This window comes from Lichenostomus cassidix, chromosome 14 (genome assembly GCF_008360975.1).
Source record: "Lichenostomus cassidix isolate B80296 chromosome 14, HeHo_3.0, whole genome shotgun sequence".
Lineage (NCBI taxonomy): Eukaryota > Metazoa > Chordata > Aves > Passeriformes > Meliphagidae > Lichenostomus > Lichenostomus cassidix.
The window spans coordinates 14,271,340-14,296,592 of record NC_139495.1 but is presented as its reverse complement, the minus strand read 5'-3'; the positions used below and the strand labels follow the sequence as shown (position 1 = coordinate 14,296,592).

At 48.5% G+C, this 25,253-nt stretch overlaps 1 protein-coding gene across 2 annotated transcripts in view; it reads right to left on the bottom strand.

The window, feature by feature from the left end:
• Positions 1 to 25,253, bottom strand: part of XPO6 (exportin 6) — a 55,959-nt gene extending 30,706 nt beyond the window's left edge. Inside the window, exons 1-6 of one of the 2 annotated variants that reach the window (XM_085075094.1) lie at positions 24,933 to 25,253; positions 9,289 to 9,379; positions 7,532 to 7,644; positions 4,453 to 4,650; positions 1,840 to 1,999; positions 1,353 to 1,430 (exon numbers count right to left, since the gene is read on the bottom strand). In XM_085075094.1, coding sequence (XP_084931220.1) covers positions 1,353 to 1,430; positions 1,840 to 1,999; positions 4,453 to 4,650; positions 7,532 to 7,644; positions 9,289 to 9,379; positions 24,933 to 24,935 — 643 coding nt within the window. In that variant the 5' untranslated portion in view covers positions 24,936 to 25,253. The remainder of the gene's footprint in view (positions 1 to 1,352; positions 1,431 to 1,839; positions 2,000 to 4,452; positions 4,651 to 7,531; positions 7,645 to 9,288; positions 9,380 to 24,932) is intronic. The other variant, XM_085075095.1, reaches the window with a different exon arrangement.

Below are 25,253 nucleotides of genomic sequence, written 5' to 3'. Positions count from 1 at the left end.
GACAAGGAAATGTGTGCCAAGGAAAAGGACACAAAAATGTGTTCTCCATTTTGAAGGCAACTAAGAAATAGAGATGTGAATGGCTTAACATCAGATAAGCATGAACAAGAAAAAAACTTTCACAACCACAGAACAGTTTGGGCTGGAAGGGACATTAAAGCTCATCCAGTGCCACCCCCTGCCATGTGCAGGGACACTTTCCACTGTCCCAGGTTGCTCCAAGCCCTGTCCAACCCGGCCTGGAACACTTGAAGGGATCCAGGGCAGCCACAGCTTCTTTGGGCAACCTGTGCCATTTCACAGAGTCTTGGCTACCTTTATTTTTCTTTTTCCTAGGTAGGATTCAGTTTTTCTCCACAGGCTTTTGATGTGCTAACAGCTGGAATTCAGGGGACAATGCCAACCCCATGTACTGACACTTCAGGAAAGTTTCTGCCATCTGACAACAGGCTTGGGGAAGAGGGGCTGGAAAGTTGCTCAGTGGAAAAATGTGCCCAGGTGGGCAAGAGGCCAATGGCAGCTGGCCTGGACCAGCACTGGGGTGGCAGCAGGGATTGTCCCCTGTGCTGGACACAGCTGAGGCACCCTAAATCCTGAGGTCAGCTTTGGGGACAAGAAAGACACTGAGGGGCTGGAATGTGCGCAGAGAAGGGAACAGAGCTGGGGAAGGAGCTGGAGCACCAGGAGCAGCTGAGGGAGCTGGAAAAGGAGCTCAGGCTGGAGAAAAGGAGGCTCAGGGAGACCTTGTGGCTCTGCACAGCTCCCTGACAGGAGGGGGCAGCCAGGTGGGGTCAGGCTGTGCTCCCAGGAAACAGGATGAGAGAAATGGCCTCAAGTTGTGCCAGGGTAGGTTTAGGTTGGATATTGGAAAAATTTCTTAATGGAAAGGCTGGTCAGGCACTAGCACAGCTGCCCAGGGCAGTGCTGGGTCACCATTCCTGGGGGGATTTAAATGCCATGAGGATGTGGCAGCTGGGGATATGTTTCAGTGGTGGACTTGGCAGTGCTGGAATAACAGCTAGACTTGATGACCTTAGAGGGCTTTTCCAACCTTAACAATTCCATGGTTTTAACACACTGTCATTAGAGCATTTTGCATTGAGGAAACTGCCATCTGAGGACAACAAGCAGCTCTGTGGGCATTTTCTAATGAGGTGACATTTGCAGTGAGGCATCCCCATGGTGGAAATTGTTTCTTTGTGTAGGGTTTTTCTTTCCAATCAGGAATTCATTGGCCTATGGAGAGCTCTAGGAAAGGATTATTATGAGGGGTTAGACAGTAAAGGAAGGAATCTGTGCCTGATACTGCAGGTTTGAGCACATGGAAATCCCATGCTGGAGCTTTTCCTTACCACTTTCTCCTGAGGTCGGGGATGGTGGTGGAGTGGCAGCAGTAGCACTGTGCTTGTCCCAGATGCTCTCCAAGATACCTGGCCAAAGAGAGACCTTTCAGAAATGCTTCCTCAAAGACACACTGATCTAACAAACACAGCACAGATTGCAGGACAACTTCAGCAGAACTTTAGCAGAACACATCTCGAGTGCTTTGAGAAGGGACAAATGCTCAGTAACAGCTTTTGGGCTCCCTAGGAGAAGACAATCTCCACCCCTCTTCCTGCAGGGGCACACCTGGAGCTCAGCAGCTGCTCTGCTCCACAGGTTGGATCATATGAAGTTCACTCAAACACTCCAGGGCAGAGCTGAGTGTTCCAAGTGCAGCAGCAGCCACCACATCAACCCCACCCTGAGCACCAGGAGGGGCAGCCCAGCGGCACCTCTGGCTGCTGAGGGGGGCAGGCTGGCTTCAGGGGCCCAGGGGTGACACTGTGGCACTCTCACCTGTGAGCAGCCCCAGCACTGTCTGCACCTGGTCCAGCAGCAGCTTGCGCAGCTCCTCCTTGCGGGCCACGCTCAGGTCCTCGCGAGGACACGCCAGCTCCTCCGAGGTGGTTTTCAGCATGATCAGCCCCAGGGGAGTGGTCACAGGAGACTGGATCAGCTGAGGAGGACAGGAGGGCACTGTGGTGACAACAAGCACTGACAGACAGGGATTAGCAGCACTGCTCACAGTTTACAACAGCTTCACCACTCAGGGCACACCAGATCCCACTGATATATATTCCATTTCCCCAGATGTGAATCTCTGATATTGCAACAGTTCAAGCCCCACGGGAATCCTCAGGGTTTCAAGAGAGCTTTCATAATGTCATTGCACACACTGTCTGGCCCAGCACGTTCACAGGAACAGCCTGTCCCTGCTGCTTTCTGTATCCTCTGCCCTCAGCCCTGCCCAGGATCACTTCAGCACCAGTAGCTCACACCTCACAACCCAGCAGCTTCCCCACAAATATCCCACCCTTCCCACATGGACCAAAGGCTGGAGTCAGGAGCAGATGCCACCAGAACACAGCTGAGGGATCTGACCTCCCCTTGCACCTGTATTGCTTCTCAAACTGGAAATTGCATTTCCCCTAAAAAGTTAACTTCCTCCACAAAGACTAGAAAAAAAAGCTGGCTTTTGCCTTCATCAGCCACTGGGATATTAAAGACTTGTTCAAGTGGGACAAAGCTTTGTTTCCAGCTGAGGGACAACACTGCTCTTCACTGCTGCCCAGACACATCCCAAGTGATTTATGCACCACTCCCTCTGGGAGAAAAAAGTCCAAAGTCAATCCCAGTTCAACAAGTAATCCTTGAAGCCATAATTCTGTAATACAGGCTGGCTTTGCTCCTGATCCCCCTGACCCACCAAAGGAGAGCCAGGCTGAGTCAACACTGCTAAAATACAGTTTGGTGAAATATTTGGGGAGAAAACAGCCCATCTAAAAGCTCTTCATCTGGACATACATCCTGGCTTTTGGAAGTCCCAGGCACTGGAGCAGATGGTAAAGAATTCAGTGAAACACACAACTTGTTGGTAAATTGTAATGGAACTGAAAATCATCTCTGAGAATATTTTTTGACAAACCCAGGGAGATTTAGCAATACCAGGCACTGGTACCTGAGCGAGGCTAAACAAATTTTAAACCTCTAAGGGAGCAGCACTTTATGTACAATTACTGGGTTTGCATAATGACAATACAATAGCCCAATTTACCTTTCTTCTCCACCCCTCCAGTGGTTCAGGAAAAGGTTTAGAGACTACTCAGAGTACTGGCATACAATTTAATGCTAAAGAACAAGAACATGCTGCAAATGATTTCAGAAAAAAGTCCTGAGACAGGGCTCATCTGCAATTCTAACAGCACATCATTCTGCTCCTGTGCCACTCTCCCTTCTGTTGAGGCTCTGGAATTCAGTATTACTGTTTTTCTACCACTTTCTCTGAACATTTTAAGAATGTGTCTGCCACATAAATTAATTTATGGGAACATTTCCCTCCGCTGCTGAGTTCACAAGGAGAGGCTTAACAGAAAAGAGATTCCTCAAGTGAGCTCTGCAATCCTTTAGGATAACCCTGGAGTGCCAGAAAGGCCAGGAGAACTCAGGCTGCCTTTCAGTTCAGATCCAGGTGAAATGACAGCCAAAACTCCAAATATTTATTGTCAAATTGACAACTGAGGCCAAAACTGCAGCGTGTCCCACTCCAGAACAGTCTGAAAAGTGATTACAGCAGCTACTAAGGAGCTATGTAGCCAAGATAGTATTTTTTTTTTAATTTTGCAATTAATACTAGATCCATTTGCCTTAACAAATAAACTCCTGCCACTCAAGGACTTAGATTTAAATAACTGCCTTGTGGCTTGGCTGTGGGCTTTGCTGCATTCAAATCATGTAATTATGTCAGCAGAAAAAGCCTGTGCAGCACTTCAGTTTACACTCAGCCTCTTTAAGCCAATTAGGAACAATTTTAAGAGAACTGGAGACAAAATACTCAAACAAAAAAAGGTTTGCAGCAGCCTGGCTCAGGATTCCCTGCAAGGATGCTGAATTGCAAGCAACGTTCCAGCTCAACATGGATTGAGTCAGGATCCTTCAATTCACAGCTGAGCCTTCCTGCAGGAGGCCTCTTGAAAACCCCAACAAGATGCCATTAGTGACAGCAGTGATGAAGTACCAGAGATTTTGGGGTATCTTTGGGTATTAGGTGAAAAATCTCCAACAACCTTGTTGAGAAACTGCCCTTTTGAGAATCAGTGACACATCCATAGTTTTAGTGACATTTTTTTTTAACCTTGAAGAACAACCCACCCCCCTGTATTTTCAAGAACTAGCCCATGATATTTAAAATTCAAAGTACATACTTGTGGCACAGTATTGTTCCTCCCTCAAAACACTTGTAACACAAGAGAGAAATGTAACATAGAAAGTTGAAGGTTACCACCAAATTTGAAAGGAATTTACAAAGCAACATGTAATTACTTAATCCTCATCACAGGAAATCACTACTGAAGGAAACAAAATGATGCTTCTAAGGGGAAAATTGGTTTCATTGCTGCACAGACTGCTTACCTGCAGGATGTTGGTGAAGAAGTCATGGTAGAACATGGGCCAGTCCTGGCGGCCAATGTCCACGATGACTTTGCAGAGCTTGTTCCTGATGAAGTAAGGCAGAGTTTTGTGGTGAGCCAGCAGCAGCTTGGGCAGGCAGCTCCTGATCTCCATCTTGTCCTGGGATGGGACCCCCAGCCACATCTTATTGATCAGGTTCTGGGAAAGAAATGGACATCCCAAATGAGCTCATCTTGGACATGCTTTGCTGAGGTGAAACGCTGAAAGAATGGGGATGTAGAGAAGCAGGGAATCTCAGACTGTTTTGGGTTGGAAGGGACCTTAAAAACCATCCAGTTCCACCCTCATCCATGGGCAGGGACACCTTCCACTGTTCCAGGCTGCTCCAAGCCCTGTCTAACCTGGTCTTGGACACTTGCAGGGATCCAGGGGCAGCCACAGCTTCTCTGGGCACCCTGTGCCAGGGCCTCCCCACCCTCACAGAGAACAATTCCTTCCCAACATCCCATCTATCCCTGCCCTCTGGCAGTGGGAAGCCATTCCCCATGCCACATCACTCCAGACCCTTGTCCCAAGTATCTCTCCAGCTCTCCTGGAGCCCCTGTAGGCACTGGAAGAAGCTCTAAGGTCTCCCAAGAGCGTTCTCTTCTCCAAGACAAACAACAAAGCAAGGACATAGCATCTGGCAGAGCTCCTGCATCCCATGGCCCAGGACTGGCAGTGCCACAACAGAGCTGAAGTCACTGGTTTAACTGGTTTTGGGTCAAGCAGAAGTAGTTGCAGGCACAGAACTATTTCCTCTACCTTTTAACCCTAGACACTGAGATATTCCCCTCCAAAGGGGGAGGCACAGTTTTGCATGAAGCAGGAAAAGAAAATCAGGGAAGCAGGTTTGGTTTTCCTTGCCTCTGATGCCACCCAGGTGTCCAGAAGCTGAGCTGGAAGGTCACTGGAGCAGGCACTGCCTGGCAGTGACAAGGTACCACTTGCACAGAAAGCTTTTAGTCCACTTACAGCCAGACAATATCCATGGGAAGGCAGAGCTGCAAATTGCTTCCCTGCCCTGCTATGATCCCATTTAGGGCCTCTGGAGCATTAGGAGCTGAATCTCTTGGGATAACCCAGAGAGAAGGTTGTCACAATGTCTGTGCCCATCTACAGGATACAGCCTGGAGAAACAGAATGCTGGAGATCCCAGAATCATAGCCTGGTTTGGGTTGGAAGGGATCTCAAAGACCCAAAACTGGAAGATGACTTATGGTCAAAGCAGATGCAACCCACACTAGGATGGACTGTGCTGAGGCACCAACTCACAGTGCAGAGGTACACAGGGATATTTGTATGAAAATTTCCTCAAAGAAGTTGGTTTTGGTGCTTTCTAGCAGAGAAAATCCAGAAGTATCGCTTAAAAACAATGGCCCAACCAGCTGAAGGTTCCTTGATGCAAGTCCAGAATCCCAAGAAACCTTGAAGATGTTTTAGTTTCAACATCCATCCTTTAAGGCCCACTGTGTTTTGTCCTTCTCTCACCTGCTAGCAGCAGCTCTCTCCCTATAAAAGCTTTTGGAAGATGTTTTCTTTTCCAAAAAGCAGGAGATGAAAAGAGTTCAGCTGGAAGGAGGCCAGAAGGAATTTTATTCCAAATCCACCACTAACTTCCTGAACAGTTTGGGAAATCCATGTCCTTGGGCAGTTTTGGGAACAATCCTTGTGTTCACACCCCTTTGACTGATGCAGTACCCACAGACAGCTGGGGAAGCTGCAGACTGGGACAGACCATGGCTCTGAGCACCAGCAGCACTGCACCAGCTCATTTTGGGAATTCAAGCTCCTCCATGGAGAGATCCTCACCTCCCAGCCAGGCTGGGGACTCCTGTCCCTCCCTCTGCACTTGCACAGTGATTTCTTTATTCTGGGCACAGCAAGCTTTTCAGTGCTTCCTTCTCTCCCTCCAGGGAAGCAGAAGCTCAGTAACCAAACTCCCTAAAATATCCTGAGCTGGAAGGATCCACACAGGTTGATCCCAAGGATCACTGAATACAGCTCCTGACCCTGCACTTCCTTTGCTAATCAGGAAAATCAGTGGGACACCCACTGAGCAAGAATAATTCCTATCTCATTTACCATGATCACCCCTTTTTGAGAAGGCAAATCAGATTCAATTTACATATGGAGTTCAGACTCCCTCTGCAATCCCTAATAAATAAAGTGAATATTTAAGGAAAGAAATCAACCACAATGTGCATAATTTGTCAAAACAACACAACTTTAAGAGCAGAGCTTTTATCAAAACATTTATTTTATCTAAAAGTGGCCCAGTGCAAAGGATATAAACCCCTCTGGTTTAGGGGCACAGCCCACAGTGCCCACCCAGCCTAGAACAGAGGTCACAAATGGCCCAGGGTGAGGTGTGACATCAGCCAAATCCCAGGATATCCTCAGGGAAAGACTCTGTACTGGTCACTGAGAAATCAGCTGACACAACAGAGCTGTTCACAGAATACTTCTGCTTATTCCAGTAGAGGCAGAGATCAGTATTAAGGCTTTTAACCCAAATTGCGCTCTTTTATAAGTAGCTGAAGAGTGGGATGTGGCTGTCTAAGAGAGACCTCACCTCTCCAGCCAGCACAAGTCCGCAGGACGTAGCTCAAGAGCATCAACCACAACTACAAAATGTCAGAAAAATAAAAGCAACTCTGCCCTCCCTCTCAGCATTCAAAGTCTGCAGGAGCCAGGAGCAGGTAATCACCCCCATATTTCTGATCATAAAAACAGCATAAAAGCAATAACACCCTTAAAAGCATCGTGCAGAAACTCAAACAGCCTCTGAAACTGGAGGTAATTTGTACTTAGAGATGCCAGGAAATGAATTCTTCAATTTGTGTACAAAGATTCATATTCTCCCACTCTTAGCCTGCCATTAAGCAGCCTCTCTAGCAGAGAGCAATAAAAGCATCTTTATCACTGTACTTACCAGGGCTGCCATTCCAGACAAATATTCCCCCCCCAAAAAATCGATTGCCAGATCAGGCTGCACCAGGCAGAGAATGCACTGAGCAGGCAGGAGCTCAGCTCTCACCTCAAACACTGTCAGGCTGTACATCATCACATAATCATTCCTAGTGCTGGACAGGAAGTACAGGCAGAATCTCCAGGCTCCTATCTGCTGGGCAAAGTTATTTAAAAGCTCCTCTGCAAAAAAAAAAAAAAAAAAAAAAAAATTACTTTAAAACGTACTTTATCTTAAATTTGACTTTGATCTAAAATATTCCACAACAATTCTTTAGCTGTAAACAAACTCATAACAATAGCACAGTAACTGAGCATGGGAGAGACCCTGTGTTCAGGGAATGACTCAAACAACCTGGAGGAGGGCAAAAAATATAATAAAAATCACATTCTACAGTGTTTAAAGCAATGTAACAACAGGCTTTAATGAAAACAAAATAGATGTGTCATTGTAGAATCAGTTTTGACATAAATTCTACAGCAGACTAAGAGCTGAACATTAAAACAAAGCACAAAAAAATTGTATTATGAGCATTGTTATTTTATCTGTAAAAGCCAAACGTTGGGATTTCAGGTCATGGTGAGACAGTAGGAACACTTCAGACCACAGTGGTTTAAACCCACCTGCTTTTAATGCAACTCCCAAGAGCTGCTGACTTTGTAGTAGGTCAGGGGATCAGAAACCTCCCTGAAGGATTTGGTCATCTCCCACCAAGTGACAATGTGACAAAGAGAAAAGCCACCAGGGCTGCTTTACAGGCTAAGCAAATTTAAGGCTTAATCAATTGGTTTCTTTCCTGCAATTTAAGCAGGAAAATGAGGAATACCTTTTCCACAGCAGGAGATCACCATTGGGAAAACCACAACAGAACAAAAACCTTGTGTTGTTTATTCTACAGGATTTCTGGGACAAGTCTTTCATGCCGATCATGCAATTGGCACTGAAGGTAGAGATGGCAGAAACAGAATAATCCCAGAATGGTTTGGGCTGGGAAGAACCTTAAAGCTCATCCAGTTCCACTCTCATCCATGGGCAGGGACACCTTTCACTGTCCCAGGTTGCTCCAAGCCCTGTCCAACCTGACCTTGGACACTTGCAGGGATCCAGGGCCTGCCCACCCTCCCAGGGAACAATTCCTTCCCAATATCCCATCTATCCCTGCCCTCCAGCATTAGGAAGCCATTCCTCTTGTCCTGTCCCTCCATCCCTTGTCCCAAGTCCCTCTCCAACTCTCCTGGAGCCCCTTTGGGCACTGGAAGGAGCTCTAAAGTCTCCCTGGAGCTTCTCTTCTCCAGGTGAACACCCCCAGCTCTGCCAGGCTGGCTCCAGAGCAGAGGGGCTGCAGCCCCTGGAGCATCCCTGCGGCTATTTGGGAATAAAAGGAAACTCTCTTCACAGCCAGCACCACGAGCAGCTCCCTCAGAGCCCCTGCAGGATCTTTTCTGCATTTCAGGACATATTTAATAACACCACCCAAGAGAGAGCCTTGCTGTTATTCCTGCCTGTCATCCCACAGTAACTGGGACAGCCTTGCCTTGCATTCCTAATGCTGAAGTCTGTGCTCCATCTCCAGGCAGAGGTTTTCCAGGACACACAATCCACCAATGTACAGAGGAAATGTCACTGGTATAGCATCCATAGGATCTGTCACAGATTCCCTGGAACCCCAGCTGTGGAAACCTTTCCTTCCAGTTCCCACCCAAGCAGGAGAGGAGAAGATGCCAGTTCAGTGCCAGGCACTGGTATTGAACACAACCAGTCACCCCTGCTGAGGGCTGCAGGCAGCAAGAGCACCAGAAACACCCCTGGCTGGGGGAGGAACTCACCTATCTCACGTTTCCTCTCGTTTGTTGTGCAATTGTGGAAAAACTCTGTCATCAGACTCTCCAGAGCCCGCAGTGAGGCCTCTTCCGATGCCTGGGAACGACAGGGAAGGAAGGAGTTCACACCAATTCCCACTCTGCCACAGGAGGCTGGCATTAGAAGGTCACAGAGGCACCCAAATCCAACACAAGGAGGACCAGAACACAGCAAATATTTGGGAATTCAAACTCCTCACTGGTGTCAAGTACCAGCAAGATTTGTCCACTGTAAGTGAAAACTTTATAGACATTTGCTCAGGTCCATTAATAAGGACAACAATATAAAAAACTTCCCTTATTTTGGTGGCATTTAGGAATTTTAACTCAAATAATTCTCACAAAGACAGCAAGTTTGAGTAAAGATGCTTTCAGATATTTAGAGACCATAAATATCCTATCAAGGGAAGCATGAACTTTGAGAGGATTTCTTTTGGACATCAGGAGGAATTTCTTCCCAGAAAGGGTGATTGGATATTGGCAGGGGCTGCCCAGGTGGGTGGTGGAGTCCCCATCCCTGGAGGTGTCCAAGGAAGACGTGGATGTGGCACTCAGGGCTCTGGGCTGGTGACAAGGTGGGAATGGGTCACAAGTTGGACTTGATGATCCTGGAGGTCTTTTCCAACCTCGGTCATTCCATCCTGTGGCCCCTGACACGTCTTCCTGTCTTTGCCTTGGTGCCATCCTGTTGCTCAGGAAGCTTGAAAAATTAAGGAATTTCCAGCACTAAAAAGCAATATGCAAGTATTCAGCAATCTGATTCAAGAAGAACAGCCCCCCATCCTCAAATTTAGCTTTTAATCTTGGAAATCATTAGTTACAGCTTTAAGTCCTATAGAAAATTACCAGGATTAGCATCCAGCTGTAGTTTTGGAGTGCTCTGGAGTTGGGATGATTTCATTCTGGCAAGGTAACAGCCTTAGAAACAGTCCTGCCACAGCACAGCCCATGCCACAGTTGTGCCTCCCATGTTTTCAACCCATGCTATCAATAATAAATGCACCCAGATTCAAGGCCTGGCTTTCCTCTGCACAGGAACAAAGCAAACATTTAAGAAAACTGAAATTGCTGCCTCAAAAAAGCCCCAAACCAGAAACAAAAGCCATGCCTGGCAATCTTCTGCAGAGATGAGGAGAACAACGTGCAGAAACTCTGTGGGTTTCTGCTAATTCCCATTTCCATGCACAGCAGTTTTCCCAGGGGCTGAGCAGCAGGAGCCTCTCCTCCCTGGATCATCCCCAGGAACACCAACTCCCCAGCAAGAGCTCTGCTCTCCAGCAGCTGGAGGTGGATGCTCTGCAGGACACCACACATTGCCATTGCCAAAGGAATGCTGAATTCCATCCTAGGTTTCCCCTTCTTTCCCTGCCTTTTCCTTTTTTTCTTGCTTTTTAAAGCCCTGCTCTAGAAATCAAGGACTATTTTAGAAAAAGATGTTGTTAGTGGGGAATTGGCTTGAAATCACCAACAATCCAAACACAGCCATGTTTCCAGCTCAAGTTTCCAGCCTTAATCCATTTATGCTTGGGCTGCAAACTTCCCTTCAGCCACGGATCAGCCCCCTGCCAGTCACCATTCCCAGATAACAGCACTACTGTGGATAAGAGCCTCACTTCAAAAAGAAATATTTGACTAAGTGGAGTACTTAATTACTTAGGATATGGCCACACTGCCATTTGTGGGACAGAAGTATTCCTAAGTTCCTTCCAAGCAGATGCACACATACAAATCCAGCATTTTCCTGAATCCCTGCACTTCAATTCTGTGCTGCTCAACACAGAGTGAGTCTCACCAGCAGTTTCTGATGCCAAACCCCCAAAGATGAGTTTCCAACCTCAACTGTATGCGAATTCCTCCAAGAGCAGCACTGCTTTCCCACTCCACCTTCCACCATCCAAGACCAAGATCACCTCAATCCATGGAAAAGTCTCGGTTCTTCACAGGATGGAAGTGCTCAGTCATCTTTGAATAGTTAACTCAATCCCTCTTCAGCAAGAGTAGTTGACATAAGTACATTTCTTCCAAGATTCAAGATTTACATCCTGCTTTTGGGAATAAATTATGCAGTTCTTATAAATCTTCAGCATCATCCATGTCTTGCAGTGACTTCAGCACTGAGATTTGGAAGATCCTATTCCTTAGGAACACAGTTAATCTTCCAAAGCAGAACACCATGATCATGGTGTTCAACATGTCAAAAGCAGGGAAAAAAGGGAACTAGAGGCACAAAACACAAGGATTTCATGCAAAAAGCCCAGGCTGGAGAGCATCCAATGCCACTTTGGGCACAAAGACACAGCGGGACCTCTTGTTTGACTCTTCCCAGCTGTTGTGGAGGTTGGACCAAAGGAAGGTGGAGAAGGAAGAATTGTCTGAGGTAACCAAAGCCCAGCTCCAGGCTGGACTTAGCAAGGACCTGCATTTGCTGATGCCTTTGGGTATTCCTCCAGCTCCCTGGATTCTGGGGCACCCCCAGCTCTCCAGCAAGGCTCTGATAAGGAGGCTATTGAGATAAGGGAGCCACGTGCTGTGCAGAGCTGTAGGGGAAGATTACTACACCTGTATCCAAACACCTGGGAAGCTGATTAGTGAGACCCCAATAAAAGTCCAGCTGTTTGGAGCACCTGGGGCTGTATCTGGAATATTTCCTAGTGTTATTCCCATGTTAATAAGTAGTTTGCTTTCTTTTAGGGCTCTGTGTTTACTCTGTGTTGAGGAGGACAGGCAGAACCAGCAGTGCTGAGTTCAGGTTCTGGTCTGAAATTCTGGGTCATGCACAGATTTCATTCTCAGAGGTTTTCAAGGAAAGTCACAAAGTGTGGACCATCAATAGCAGAATTTACTACAGTTTTCTATGTCAGGGCTGGCAGTTTGCCTCACCTCCATGAGGCATTACTAAATATGCAACTATTGAAACAGAAATACTTCCCACTCTTTCAGAAGTCAAACGTGACCCCTCTCACCCCTAGTGCCTCCCAGGGCTGGATCAAACATCAGGAAATACCATTTCTCTCTCCTGCCAACCAAGTGAGGAAAATACATTCACTTCTCCAACTCCTGCTTGCAGAGCAGGTAGCATGAGCTTTTCACCATGAGAACTCTGCAGCTCACCAAAAGCAGAGGAGATAAGATGTGACACGTCACCATCCTCGCCTGCTCCACTGCCCCAACACTGGGGCTGAGTTCTGACCCACAGGGAGGGTCCTGGCTGCCAAATTCAGCAGATCCTCTGCCCAAAGGTGATGTTCTGGTCACAGCTCTCTTAAGGGGAAAGCAAGCAGGGCTAAATGCTAACACAGCCACAGCTGCAGATTGCAGTGTTCCAGCAGGACAGCCCTGCTTTGACCTGGAAATTGGGTCAAAACAGCACCTCTGGGAGGTGTGTCACAGCTGAGTGTCCCCAAAACAGGCGTCTTGAAGTGCTGTGTTGGGTCCACACCCCACAGACCAGGCAAGCAGCAGCTCTGCTTCAGCTCTGCTCTTCCTGGAATTGTCCCATCAGATCTGAGCAGGACTCGATGTGGATCAGGGTGGGGAAGAGCCACTGTCACTCTGTGTCTTTCCCACCCCTCATCAGGTTTGCTAAAGGTGTTTCACTATCGCTGTCAGATGAAGGGTGGAACTGCTTACTCATTCCAGTTATCTCTGGACTCCAACCCTCCTGCCCTCCTCCTCCAACCAGGAAAACGAGCTCCAACAGCTGCCTTTCCTGACGGAAAACACAAGATTTGCTACCAACAACCTGCACATCCGATGACTCTCTCCATCCACCAAAGCACCGCAAGAAGGATCTACCCCAGCAGTTGATTTCAGGGCTATCCTCTTGTTACATTTTAAGCTGTATGAGTCATTAACTGATTTCTGCTGATTAAGGGGAAAAAAAGCTGCCAACCTCCTGCATTTGAGGCTGTTCAATATTGCAGCTGCACCCCAGTGAGGCTCTGGAGAAGGCAAATCTTTGCACCCTGCCGCTGGCACCTTAACAAGCTCAGAATGCAGACTGACTAAAGCACAGGGGCAGAGAGAGTTACTCATCCAGCTCCAGCAAACAACGGAGCAACGATCCTTGGGTTGCAGTTTAGACGCTGCACATGCACTTGAGGAGCAGATACAATGCTAATTTTAGTTTGCATATCACCAAACACAATCGTAGCCCTTAAAAAAGCACCTGCTCATTCTGCAAGACATGGAAATGCTTTCTAAAGCCATTTTCTCCACAAGTGCTTTCATTTAGAGTTCACTTCCTCTTTTTTTATTTTTTTATTTTATGCTCTCTGAAGGGCTTGTTTTGTTGAGGGGAAAGCTTTTCTCTACTGCTTCGCCATAAAAACACAAGCTGTTAACCTTGTAATGTTTGCCATTAGAGCATCCATCACCCAAATGATGCTCTAAATACGGCAACTCGGGTTGATGACAACTAAGAGGAGGGGTTAGGTCTGTTCGGTTATTCCCTAATGTGTTTGCAAATGGATATCACTCCAAGACAAATTTAAGGCATTCCCTCTCCAGAGCTTTTTTTAGTAAGATGTTAATTGCAGCTGCAATGTTACAGAGGTGACTTCATCCTTCAAGCAGCACTGGAGCACCTTCCTGATGTGGAAGGATGGATTTCACACCACACAAACTCCCAACACCTCCTCCAGTGGCAGGCAGGAAAAGCCCCAGCTCTGCTGAGCCCAGGAGCCCTCAGAGCAGATCAAACCCCCCTTCTGCAGCTCTACTTTTTAAATAAAGACGGGAGTTCTGGTGGGGTGTTGTTCCCACCCCCTGCACCCAGCCTGGTTTGAATTCAACGCCCACCCCTGCTCATCGCTGCCTTCAGTCCCTGTGCAGTCCCTGCTCCCGCTGTATTTAACACCTCCCAGCCCACAGAGCCCCTACACTGTGCACTGACAGCAAATGCAGATCCCTCTGCAGCTTCCTCACTTTTTGGAGGCTGCCTCTCCATCCCAATCCCACCCACCGCTCTCTCCTGCCATCCCCAGTGGCAGACACACAGCCCAGCACAGCTCAGCCTCCTCCTGGCTATCAGCATTTGGATCTTATCACATTTAGCTGTTCAAATCACTATCAGCTCCATCTACCAGCTGGTGGGTAACCCCTCCAGGAGAGGAGGGACTGCAGGGGAGCACACAACGTGAATCTCAGCTATTGGAAGCGTTCCCAGCTGGAATTGCTATAATGCCACCAACAAGGCAGTGCACAGGGCTAAAAAAACAGACAAGCAACAAGAAATTTCATCCCCAGCACCTGTATAAAATAACTCATCCTCACCCTGTCTTTGCTAATTACAATGTCCCATCCTCTTCCACCTCGGAGCCTTCTGCTCCCCGTGTTGTGCAGTTAATTAACAGCACAGTCATACACCTAAAAATACAAACAGCTACACTCCAGCTGCTGAATTGTCTTCCTTCTGTATAATTTATAGTCAAGCCTAACTTAATGATGCACATACGTATTGTTAATATTAACAATAGTAATGCATCTTTGTACTGAGGTAGTAATTTACTCATTGAAGGATTACCAGGGTGTCTTTCAGAGCTCCTCCCTGCCCCAGCCCTACCACAACATGATAATGAACAGGGAAATTAGAAATCTCACTCTCAGAAAGCTTGTGGGTCATTTCAAACCTGCTCACAAACACCTGGAGAACCCCTGGGACAGCCCTGGGTCACTCAAGGCAGTGAAATTCATGGAAGAAACACACTATTATTTTTAGCAGGAAAAGCAGAATTATGAAGTGTTTTAAAAAACAGTTGTAGGACACCAAACACATCCTCCAGAAAAGATGAACACACACTACAGGAAGGCAGAGCTGGGAGCTCAAAAGCAGTGTTACTCATTATATGTAATTCTTTCCACTAATAATTGCAGAATTTGGGCTTTCACCCTAATTCCCAGGGTCTCTTATCAGAGGTCTGACACAAGGAGCCCACAGCATACGTGCTCCCCAGCAGTGCTCTGCTGATGCTATCAGGACAGGGCTCAGCCTTGTCTCAGTTTCCTTGTTGCACTTCAGAGATGTTTTTGTGGTTTAAAGAACCGAAAGCAGACTGGGCCTCGCTCTGTGCTCCCAGCACAGCTCAGCTCAGCTCCTGGGGCTGTCAAGACAGCTCTGGCTGCACAGCTGACCCCGATCCTGGCTCACTCCTTTTAGAGACCACAACTTCTGCACCTCACTAACAACATGGAGATGTCGCAAACTTGTTATAGTAGATTTTTTCGCTTCAGTTGTGGGATAAAAGTCACAGATTGCTGTTGTACCTCAAGGCAGCTGGCAGAGGAGCAAAGGCACCACGATCCTCTTTGTCCCTGAGGTCCCAAAGCTCAGGGCCAGCTCAGAGCTGCTCAAAGCCCTCCTGCCTGGAAAACTCCCCCCTTCAGGAGCCTGGCTGCACTTCAGGAATCAGGGTGTTTAATTTAAACATCAGCTGAGGACTCAGCACGACCCCAGGCTGAGCAGTGCTGCGTGGAACAGCTGTGCAGAGCCAGCAGTGACAACCTGATTTCTGCACCAGAGATCATCTTACCTGTAACACTGCCTGCTCCACCAGTAATCAGCACCTTTTGCAACACTCAAGGGATCTGATTTCTTAAATCCTCTGGGACAGGCAGATTCAGGCATCAGGTTTGAAGGTTGAACTTTGATTAACAGGCTCAAGTGTCTGAGTCTGATTCTTTCTAACCCAGTAACTCTTAACCCACATAACCAAGCCCAGCAGGCAGTGTGTCCTCCACCTAGCAGCTCCCAGTGCCCTCAGCACCCAGGAATTCTCTAGGAAACCCAGCAAAGGAATAAAACAATCCCAGCAGGCTGGAACGAGCAAAGGAAGGTTTAGGCACAGTGCTGCTTCAAGCCACGCTTGCTGAAGATGGGCCCAAGAGCAATTTCTGGGTGCCTGACACCCAGGAAGATGGCTGGTCACGTGCTGGTGACTTCCTAATTGATTTCTTGTGGTTTAGCTGCTGGAAAGGCCTCAGCAACGCAGCACTTTCCCAAACAAGTACTTGCTACATTAACAATCCACAGCTGAGAAGTGCAAAAGCACCCAAAGCAGATTCTTCAAGATCAATCACTGGAGCACAGGGGGCACAGGGGGCTCTGGAGTCACTTTTTGGACTTAAATCTGACAATCCAGCCATGGCCATCAGACTTTCCTCAGTACACACTTGGCTCAGACAGTTCTCAGCTGCTGGTCACTGCTTTTTAAGCCACCAGTGATAATAACTTTTCATTTTGTGGGTTATCAGCAAAGCCAGCCAAACAAAACCTGCTCTTGAGATGGACGTGGTTGAGCATCTGCCAAGGGTGCTCAGCTGGGCAGGGGCTGCTTCCAGAAGTTAAAACACTGCAAGGTGACTCTGGTTCTCCCCCGGAGGTCAGAATTAGCTTAAACTCCCCCAGTGAAGTCTGGAAATTCACATCTCTGACGCTGCATCATTCCTTTCACTTCACACTCTCCCTTTGCTGGGTTCCCAGGATATCCCACAGTCCAAACCAGCCTGTGACCCCTTGGAGGGACATCCCATCCTTCCCTGCAAGGAAATGCTTGTGCAGGAGCCCCAGGACCACAGTCCCAGGGTAAAAATGACCTCCTTTTTCTCTCCACGAACAAATCAGGCAGGACCACAGGGCTGCCCCAAATGCACCTTCACTCAGTGTGAGACCAGACTTTCTCCAGAGGTTTAGGTGAAGTAACATGACTCCTGAACAGGCAGGAGGAAGAAAGGTCCCAAGGAATCCTTTAGAAATGGGTATGTTGGTGAGGAGAGTATTTGTGGAGAGAATTAAAAAATCCCTTATAAAAAGTATCTGTAAAAGGTGTTAAGAAAAACACCCACATCATGTTACTCAAATGGCCCAGAAATCAAGAGATGAGCAGCAGTGCCAAATGAACTGACATTGTACCTAGTGTGGCTTTCTTAGCTGAAATATCTCTAAAAAACTCCCACACCTATCACAGAATCATGGAATGGTCTGGGTTAGAAGGACCTTAAAGCTCATCCAGTGCCACCCCTTGCCATGGGCAGGGACACCTTCCACTAGCCCAGGTTGCTCCAAGCCCCATCCAACCTGGCCTTGGACACTTGCAGGGATCCAGGGGCAGCCACAGCTTCTCTGGGCACCCTGTGCCAGGGCCTGCCCACCCTCACAGGGAACAATTCCTTCCCAATATCCCATCTATCCCTCCCCTCTGGCAGTGGGAAGCCATTCCCTGTGTCCTGTTCTTCCATCCCTTGTCCCAAGTCCCTCTCCAGCTCTCCTGGAGCCCTTTAGGCACTGGCAGGGCTCTGAGGTCTCCCTGGAGCTTCTCTTCTCCAGGTGAACACCCCCAGCTCTCCCAGCCTGGCTCCAGAGCAGAGGGGCTCCAGCCCTTGGAGCATCTCCATGGCCTCCTCTGGACTCTCTCCAACAGCTCCATGTCGCTCCTGTGGTTATAATGACTATTCCTACAGAGAACCCTCTGCATGTTCTTACAGATGAAAATGTGACACTTAAAAATGCTAAAACCCCTTGTTCCTCCCCACTTGTACAAATGTGGCAGCTCCTTTGACCAGAGAGAAGACAAGAAAAGAAGATGCCCAAGTGAGAGGAGTGGAAAACCCAGTGTGGTTACGCAGCAGCTCTAAGGAGTCCAAGATGCATGAAGAGATTTTTTTAAAAACACTTCTCAAATCCTTCACTGTCAGCAGAGCCACAAATAAACCCTTATTTATCTCAACCTCCAGACAACTCCCAATAATACCCAGGGAAAGGCTCTGAATCACCGTTGTTTGCAACCCCAAGTGAAGGAGTCCCTGGAATTATGCACATATGCAGAGCTGGAAATGGGAAGCACCAGGGCAAGCAAAAAAAGAAAGTGAATGTAAGAAAAAAACAGTTATTCAGCATATTTCTTAAAGGGGCACCTCTACTCAGATGTAGCTCCAGCAGGCAAATCCTGCTGATTGTTCCAGGTAGCTCTCCAACATCCACTTCTGCCTGGCAGGATTAAACCCATTACCATGGGGAAAAGCTCTCCCAACACCTGGCTACACAAAGTGCAAGGCTTAGGGCAAACCTGGGGGTAGAATTATACCTTATCCAATACATGACACCAGTCAGACCTGATTTTCAAGGAGGTATAATTACACTACATAAAAATATGGAATTTTCAGACCCTCGCCCCTTGTCAAAGACAAGAAGAAAAGAATGGGATACTCTAAATGTTATTCCTGGCAGAAGCATTACAATTTGTGTTGGGCATTTAAGAGTGTATAATGAAACTACCATGGCAAACACCATGGGAATAACTAAGATTTTTGTTAATTAAAATGTTTTCAAAGGACAGCTCACGCAGGGAGAACATCCAGTCCAATTAAAGGAAAACAAGATGTTGACATCTGCAATGCTTCTGCACTTTGGGGGATTTCACAACTGCCTTTTGCTGCTCACCCCTGCAGCTCTGGGATCACCGGGGTGTCCAACCCCTGGGAAAGGCTCCAGGCTCTGTGTCCACCATCTCTGATGGGATCCTTGTCCTGGGGGGATCCAAAGGGTCACCATGACCCAGCCAGCTCCATCAGGCACCAGCAGAAAACAGGAAAAAGCAGCTGCTGCCAGTCAAAGCTGCCTTTTCCCCCTACAGTTTTCCCCAACCCCAAACCCAGCAGCTCCTGGGATCAGAGGAGCAGCTGGTGCAGCTCCAGCCACGGATGGGAGCAGGAATTGCCTCCTGAGCACTGACCTCACACTTCATGGAGATCGTGGATCACATCATTCTCCTCTTTGTTTTCTTCACACTTGCAAAAAGGACGCCAAGGAACTGTAGAAAATTCAATGCTATCCCTCATAAGCAAAAGGATTGGGGAATGGGATGAGGAACAACAAATGCAGCCACACAGAGTAGCTGTTTTTGCTGTATCCCCTCCACACCTTGATTTTAAACACTCTGTTCCTAAATACCAGGAAAACCATCACTGAGCTGAACTTCCACAGAAAAAACTGCTCTCCAACCCAAAGAAAAGGTGGAATTGCAGTGCAGAAGAAACCTCTTCTGTACTTACTCAATGAAGCAGCAGAGAACCAGCTGAGCACAACAGATTTTTCAGGCAAAACATCTCTCCAAAGGAAAAAACCCTCATTCCCCTCTGGAAAGCTGCATCCAATGCTGGCTTTGGCATCCTGACAAGCCAGTACACAACACAGATGAGAACACTCCTTTCTCCAAAGAGGGGACAAAAAGGAATCAGGACAAGCCCTCTCGGGAAGAAATCCACGCTGCAATTAAAGCCCTAATAAAATATTAAGTCAAACTGCTAAAAATACACACAGAGATCCAGCCACAAACTTAGAGATGCTGGAACAAATAAAAGATAATTTAGAGCGTGAATGCTAAGTGCTGGAAATGGGAAAAGAAATGGAATTCTGGGCGTGATCCACATAGGAGAAGGGTCAGGGAAGAGCGGGGGGAAAAAACAAGGAATTTGTGGTGTTGCTAGAAAAGTCTGGGATAGTTCTGGTGGAGCAAAAGTATCCTGAGTGTAACCAGAAAACAGAAATGTGGATAAAGACAGGAATCAAATGTGCATGGAAAAGACTGGAAAAGAGTTGCTCCACCATATGCTGTAGGTGCTTCTTAGCCCAGGAGAAGCTGCATCATTCCCAAAATTCCAGAGGACAGAAGACCCACAAATAAATCCCAGGGAGTGCCTGGGGATGAGTAGGCAAGTCCTTGACCATCAGAACCAGTAGGGAAAAAGGCAATTGCTTTTCCTCTACCAAAATATTAATATTTACACTTTGGTTGGAACAAGGAGGCCTTCAAGGGAGAACAGGCACATGCTGCACACTTTGTGAATGCTGGAAATGGGATTCCAAGGATTATTTGATATAAATGGGAGTCTAAGCATTTTATTTTGATAAAACAAAGCAGCAAACACATTATTTTCTTTCTCTCAAAGTAGAAGGTTGTCATGTTGACACCTGGGATGCAGAGAAAAAGGCAGCAGTGACCCAAATACAAATATAGTTGTTATGAGGAAATAACTGCTGTCTGATAGAGGATAATGATACAGAGGGATTTTGGGGCCCATTCTACCAGACAGGTATCAGCCTATACACCTAAAAGCTACATTTTCTTCTACTTTGCATACACTAATATATAAATACAACATTAACAGCAGCTGCTTATTTGCTAAATGACAACACCTAATAATGTGCATTAAATTCAACACAACCCAAATTCCTCGGAGCTTTCCACACATGGAGCAATCTCTCTGCAGCACTGAACTTCATGGCAGGAGCTTAGTGGTACCTGCCAGATTTTAATGCTTTTCTGCTGAAATAATTACAGCCGCCACCACCCATCCATCAGCAACATCCAGTGGAAATGAGCTCTTCAAGCTCTTTTAGCAAATGTTGAGGCTCAACAATTTTGTCTGGATAGCTTTTAGTCCTCCTGGAGCCGGTGCAGCCTACATTTAGCTACCCAGGTCTTTGAAATATGGATGTACTGGAGTTATTATAGATCCTGAAAGGGATTACGTGCAACCATTCTGCTAAATGAGCTGTTTTCTTCTGAGAAAAAGCTTTGTTTCTGGGGGAAGTGTCCCTAGCAGAGATCAGCTAACCTGCTGCAGTTCCCATTCCTCACTCATCTCCGAGCTACACAGACAGGAGAGATGGGAAAGTTTACCAGTATGCTCTCCAGTTTGATGGTTTAATAAAGGGAGGATAACTGGGGGGCACACAAAGTTATGTGTGACTTGCTGGCCAAAAAAGGAAGCCAGATGTTGGAACTTCCAAGTTCCTACTCCCTCATTTCTCTGCTCAGCAGAGTGAGTCAGAAGGGTTCTACAAAGGGGTTGTTTTTACTTGTCAACTGCACACGAAGGGGATGCACTGAGAGCAGACAGAACTTCAGGCTCAGTGGTGTAGTTTTGATGCTGCACCTCAGCTGGCACTGCTGGGGGACAGAGGGAGGGGACAACATGCTCAGCTCCCTCTTTCTCCCAAAACCCTCCATGAAGCAGAGCCCACCTCACCACGTGCCAGTAGTTCCTGTGCATCCTCCCCATCTCCTCAGTGTCCCTGAGCTCACCTGGGCCATCAACAGACAGCACAGCATCCCTGAGCTCACCTGGGCCAGGAACAGCAGCACAGCACCCCTGAGCTCACCTGGGCCAGGAACAGACAGCACAGCATCCCTGAGCTCACCTGGGCCAGGAACAGACAGCACAGCCCACAAGAGGTTCAAGTCCCCTCAGTGAGATGGGACAGCCAGGCCAAGGAGCTTTGCAGGAGCAAGAAGCTGCTGCTCCCTGCTGTCACATCCTCAGTCACCTGCAAACATCAGGAGTGCTCCCCAAAGCAGCTCTGGTTCCCAGCCCACAGGCTGATCCAGCCTTAGGGCCACCAGCTCAGCTGGGCTGACACAGAGAATAAACAGGAGCTATTCTGGTAATTGAGCAGGAGCTCCTTGGCAACCACGAGTGCCAGGAAAACCCAGAGTTCACCAGCATTACCTGGCAGGCCATGCTGCAATCCACACACACTTCAATCCTTTGTGAATGAAAGGCTTAAACCATCACCAGGCAGCTTCAAGCATAAGAAAACCACAGCACCCACTGCTAAAAACTGGGAAGGTGGTAAGAGAGGCTATGGAATAAAAGCCAGGATGCTGCTGTGGGAAACTCAGAAACATCCAAGCTACAGACGCCCACTGCCTGCTCCCATTTCAGCAGCTCCATGTGCCTCACACAGAGCAGGGACACGAGATTCCCTGGATCTGGGCTGCCACTTCCATTGTCAGCTTCCCGCCTGGCTGCTGGCCTGGGAGGCCCAGGGACAACCTGAGGGAAGTGTGGCTGCTTCTGGGAGAAGCCTGTCTGCAGTTCTCTCTGAATCCCAAACCTCACACAGCAGCATTTCCTGGAAGTCCCTTTTCCTACACTGTTTTAGTTCCTGGCAGGATACAAACCAAACATAACTGAAGAATGGATTTCTTAGAAGGTAATCACCCAAATTCCAGCCTCACATGGGAGTTACAAACGCAATCCCCAAGTGAGTGGTTTGCTCAGGAGATCCCAGCTGAGCTCCCAGGGCTTCAGAGATGGTTCATCTTCACAGGTGGAAGGAACAAAGGTGAAGGAATGAGTGATGAGACAAAGACATGGATTATTTGGCCAGAAAACAAATCCCTTCAAGGATAGTTCCATGAAAAAATATTTACTTTGGAGCTGTTCACTGAAATCCTCTAGAAGGATCCTAAAAGCTGAATAGGAAACAACATAATTTGTGATCTGTTAAAAAGGAGAAAAGCTGGAAGTTGGATCTTGTTCCTGTGTGTTTGGAGATGAACTCCACAGAAACCCTCCTGGATTTTGCAATATCCTGGTTTTCCCTATAGAGACACAAAGACATCTTCACCATCTTTCCCACAGAAAGTCCCAAACTGGACACTGCACAAACACAATTTACACACACACACCAGGCAGGAGCAGCCCCAAAATCCACCACACAGGGATGCCCAAAGCTCTCTGCAAATACCTCTGAAAGCAAAGAATAATTGAAGCTCCCTCTGAACCCAAATTTGAAGTGGCATTAATATTTCTGAGCCATGAGTGGCAACTAAGCCCAAGAAACATGCACTTGTTCTACCACATTTGTAGTGTCTGAGCCCTCTGTGCATCACTGCATTCCTTCCTGCATTCCCAGCTCCCTCCCAAAATTCCTGCCCAGGTAATCAAACTCTAATTCATCCCTGCTTCCTCCCTTCAATATCAACCCAATTCAACCCCACTAAGGAAAATCTGCTTCCAGCAGCCTGTACTCTGGAGCAGGGTTTAATTATGTTTTATTTGTTCCCAGTGTGCCTTCCAGCAGCTCATCTTCACACTTTTCCAACTGTTTCCGGGAAGGAGGGTGCACTAGCAGCAGAACATGCCCATCTGTAGGCTCCAAGGAAATGGGAACAGAAGGAAAATCTTGCACAGGAGTCACATGATGAGTTACAACAGTAAATCCTGCAGCCCAGCCCAGGGGCTGCTTCTCAACTTCCACAGGCAGGACTTGTGGCTCAGCCAAACAGTGGATGTTCAGGGGAAAAAAGCAGAAAACAAGGTGTAATTCAGGAGGATAAACGTGTGGATCCACGGGAAAGTGAGGGAAGAATTAACAAGTCCTTTTGCCACCTGCCATCTGAAGTGCACACCCTGCCCTACCAAATCCTGCAAACCATTTATTTATCTTTTTGAACCTGGGGTGTTCACTAAGAAGAATCCATGTCAAAAATGTCACCCTGTGGCTGAAGCTAAACCCACAACAAGCTGGGACACGTGGCAGCCACGCCAGGAGCCCACCCTGAGCACCCTCACCCACACAGCCCAGGAGCAGCAGGCTACCACCAGTATTTATTGAGGAGACCATAGCCCAGCCCAGCACATCCCAGATGGAGCAGCAAAGTCTCTTCAAGGCACTAATGAAGCTCAACTTGAACAGGCTACAGAGAGGAAGGTTTCAATAAAATCCCCATCATGTACCAGGAGCACATCACACAGGGAGCAGATGTGATTATTTTGGCTCTTGGGTTAAGGAATTCACAACCAGAAGCCCAAATTCCAGAAGAAAAGGGGTGCAAAGCCTGATCCTACATCACCTAAGGCAGGTTAAGCTAGAAAGAGGTGAAAACTAAACCAGAAACTACAGCCTGTGCTCAGTGGGACTCTCTGGGTGATATAGCAAAAGAGGCAGAGTCCCATGAGCAGATCTGGGGCTGCTGAAAGCATCTCCCCACTCCCTGACCACCTGCAAAGCTCATGTTTGTGGCTTCCCTCTGTCATCCCAACAGATTTTGGGGTACAAAACTTCCCCGTGGGTAGAACAAGGGAAAAACAAGAACAGCAGTTCTGGGGTGGTGATAGTGAGCAGCACCACGATCCCCTGGAGACAAATTCCCACCTCCCAGCCCCGCCTGCCCGGCTCTGCGGGACCCAAAGGATCAGACACCTCTCCTCCGGCTCCTTATCAAGGGGAAGAAAAGCTTGTGCGAGCCAGAGCGTACTGTATCTGTCTCCGTATCTCTCGGTGGCTCCGGCTGGCACTGCGGGGAGGCAGCTGAAGGCCAATGTCTCCAGCACAGAAAGGCATCCAGGTCACTCCTACAGCTTATCCAAGGCTGAACTGGAGGCCATCGGGGCAAACCCACAGCTGGCGCCAGAGAATCTTAATCGCGGCATGGTTTGGGTTGGAAAGGACCTTGGAGCTCATCCCGTTCCACCCCAGCCATGGACGGACACCTTCCACTGTCCCAGGCTGCCACAACCCCTGTCCAGCCTGGCCTTGGACACTTGCAGGGATCCAGGGGCAGCCACAGCTTCTCTGGCACCCCTCAGCACCCCCCGGGGTGTAACGCCGTCAAACCTGCAATCCCCAACACCCTGAGGCAGCAGCGCTTCCAGGAGGAATCTGTGTCTTCCCGGCTGTGACCATGGTGTGCCCGGGGCGGCTCGGGGCGCAGCTCCCCCTCAGCCCCTCAGCCCCGCCGCCCCTCAGCCCCTGAGCCCCGCGGGACAATCCCCGCCGCTTCCTCCCAGCCTCCCGTCCCGCCGGGCCCCGCTCCCCGACTCACCATGGCCGCGGTGGCACCGGGGCGGCTCTAGGCAGGGCGCCGCGCTCCGCTCATCTCATGGCCGGCGGTGGCACGGCGGGGCCTCCCCGCCCATGCACCGGCGAGCCCCCGCCGGCCGCGCAGCCACGGGCACCGGAGAGCCGCCGGCACCCAGCCCCCGGGCCTCCCCCGGCCGGCAGGACGGGGAGCCCCGGGGCGCTGGGTAGGGCCGCGGGAGGACGGGGCGGGAGCGGCGGGCGGCGCGGCCCGCGCGGTGCGGTGCCGGTGTCGGTGCCGGGGCTACGCCAGGCGCATCCCGGGCCCGCCCCGCCCTCCCACCGG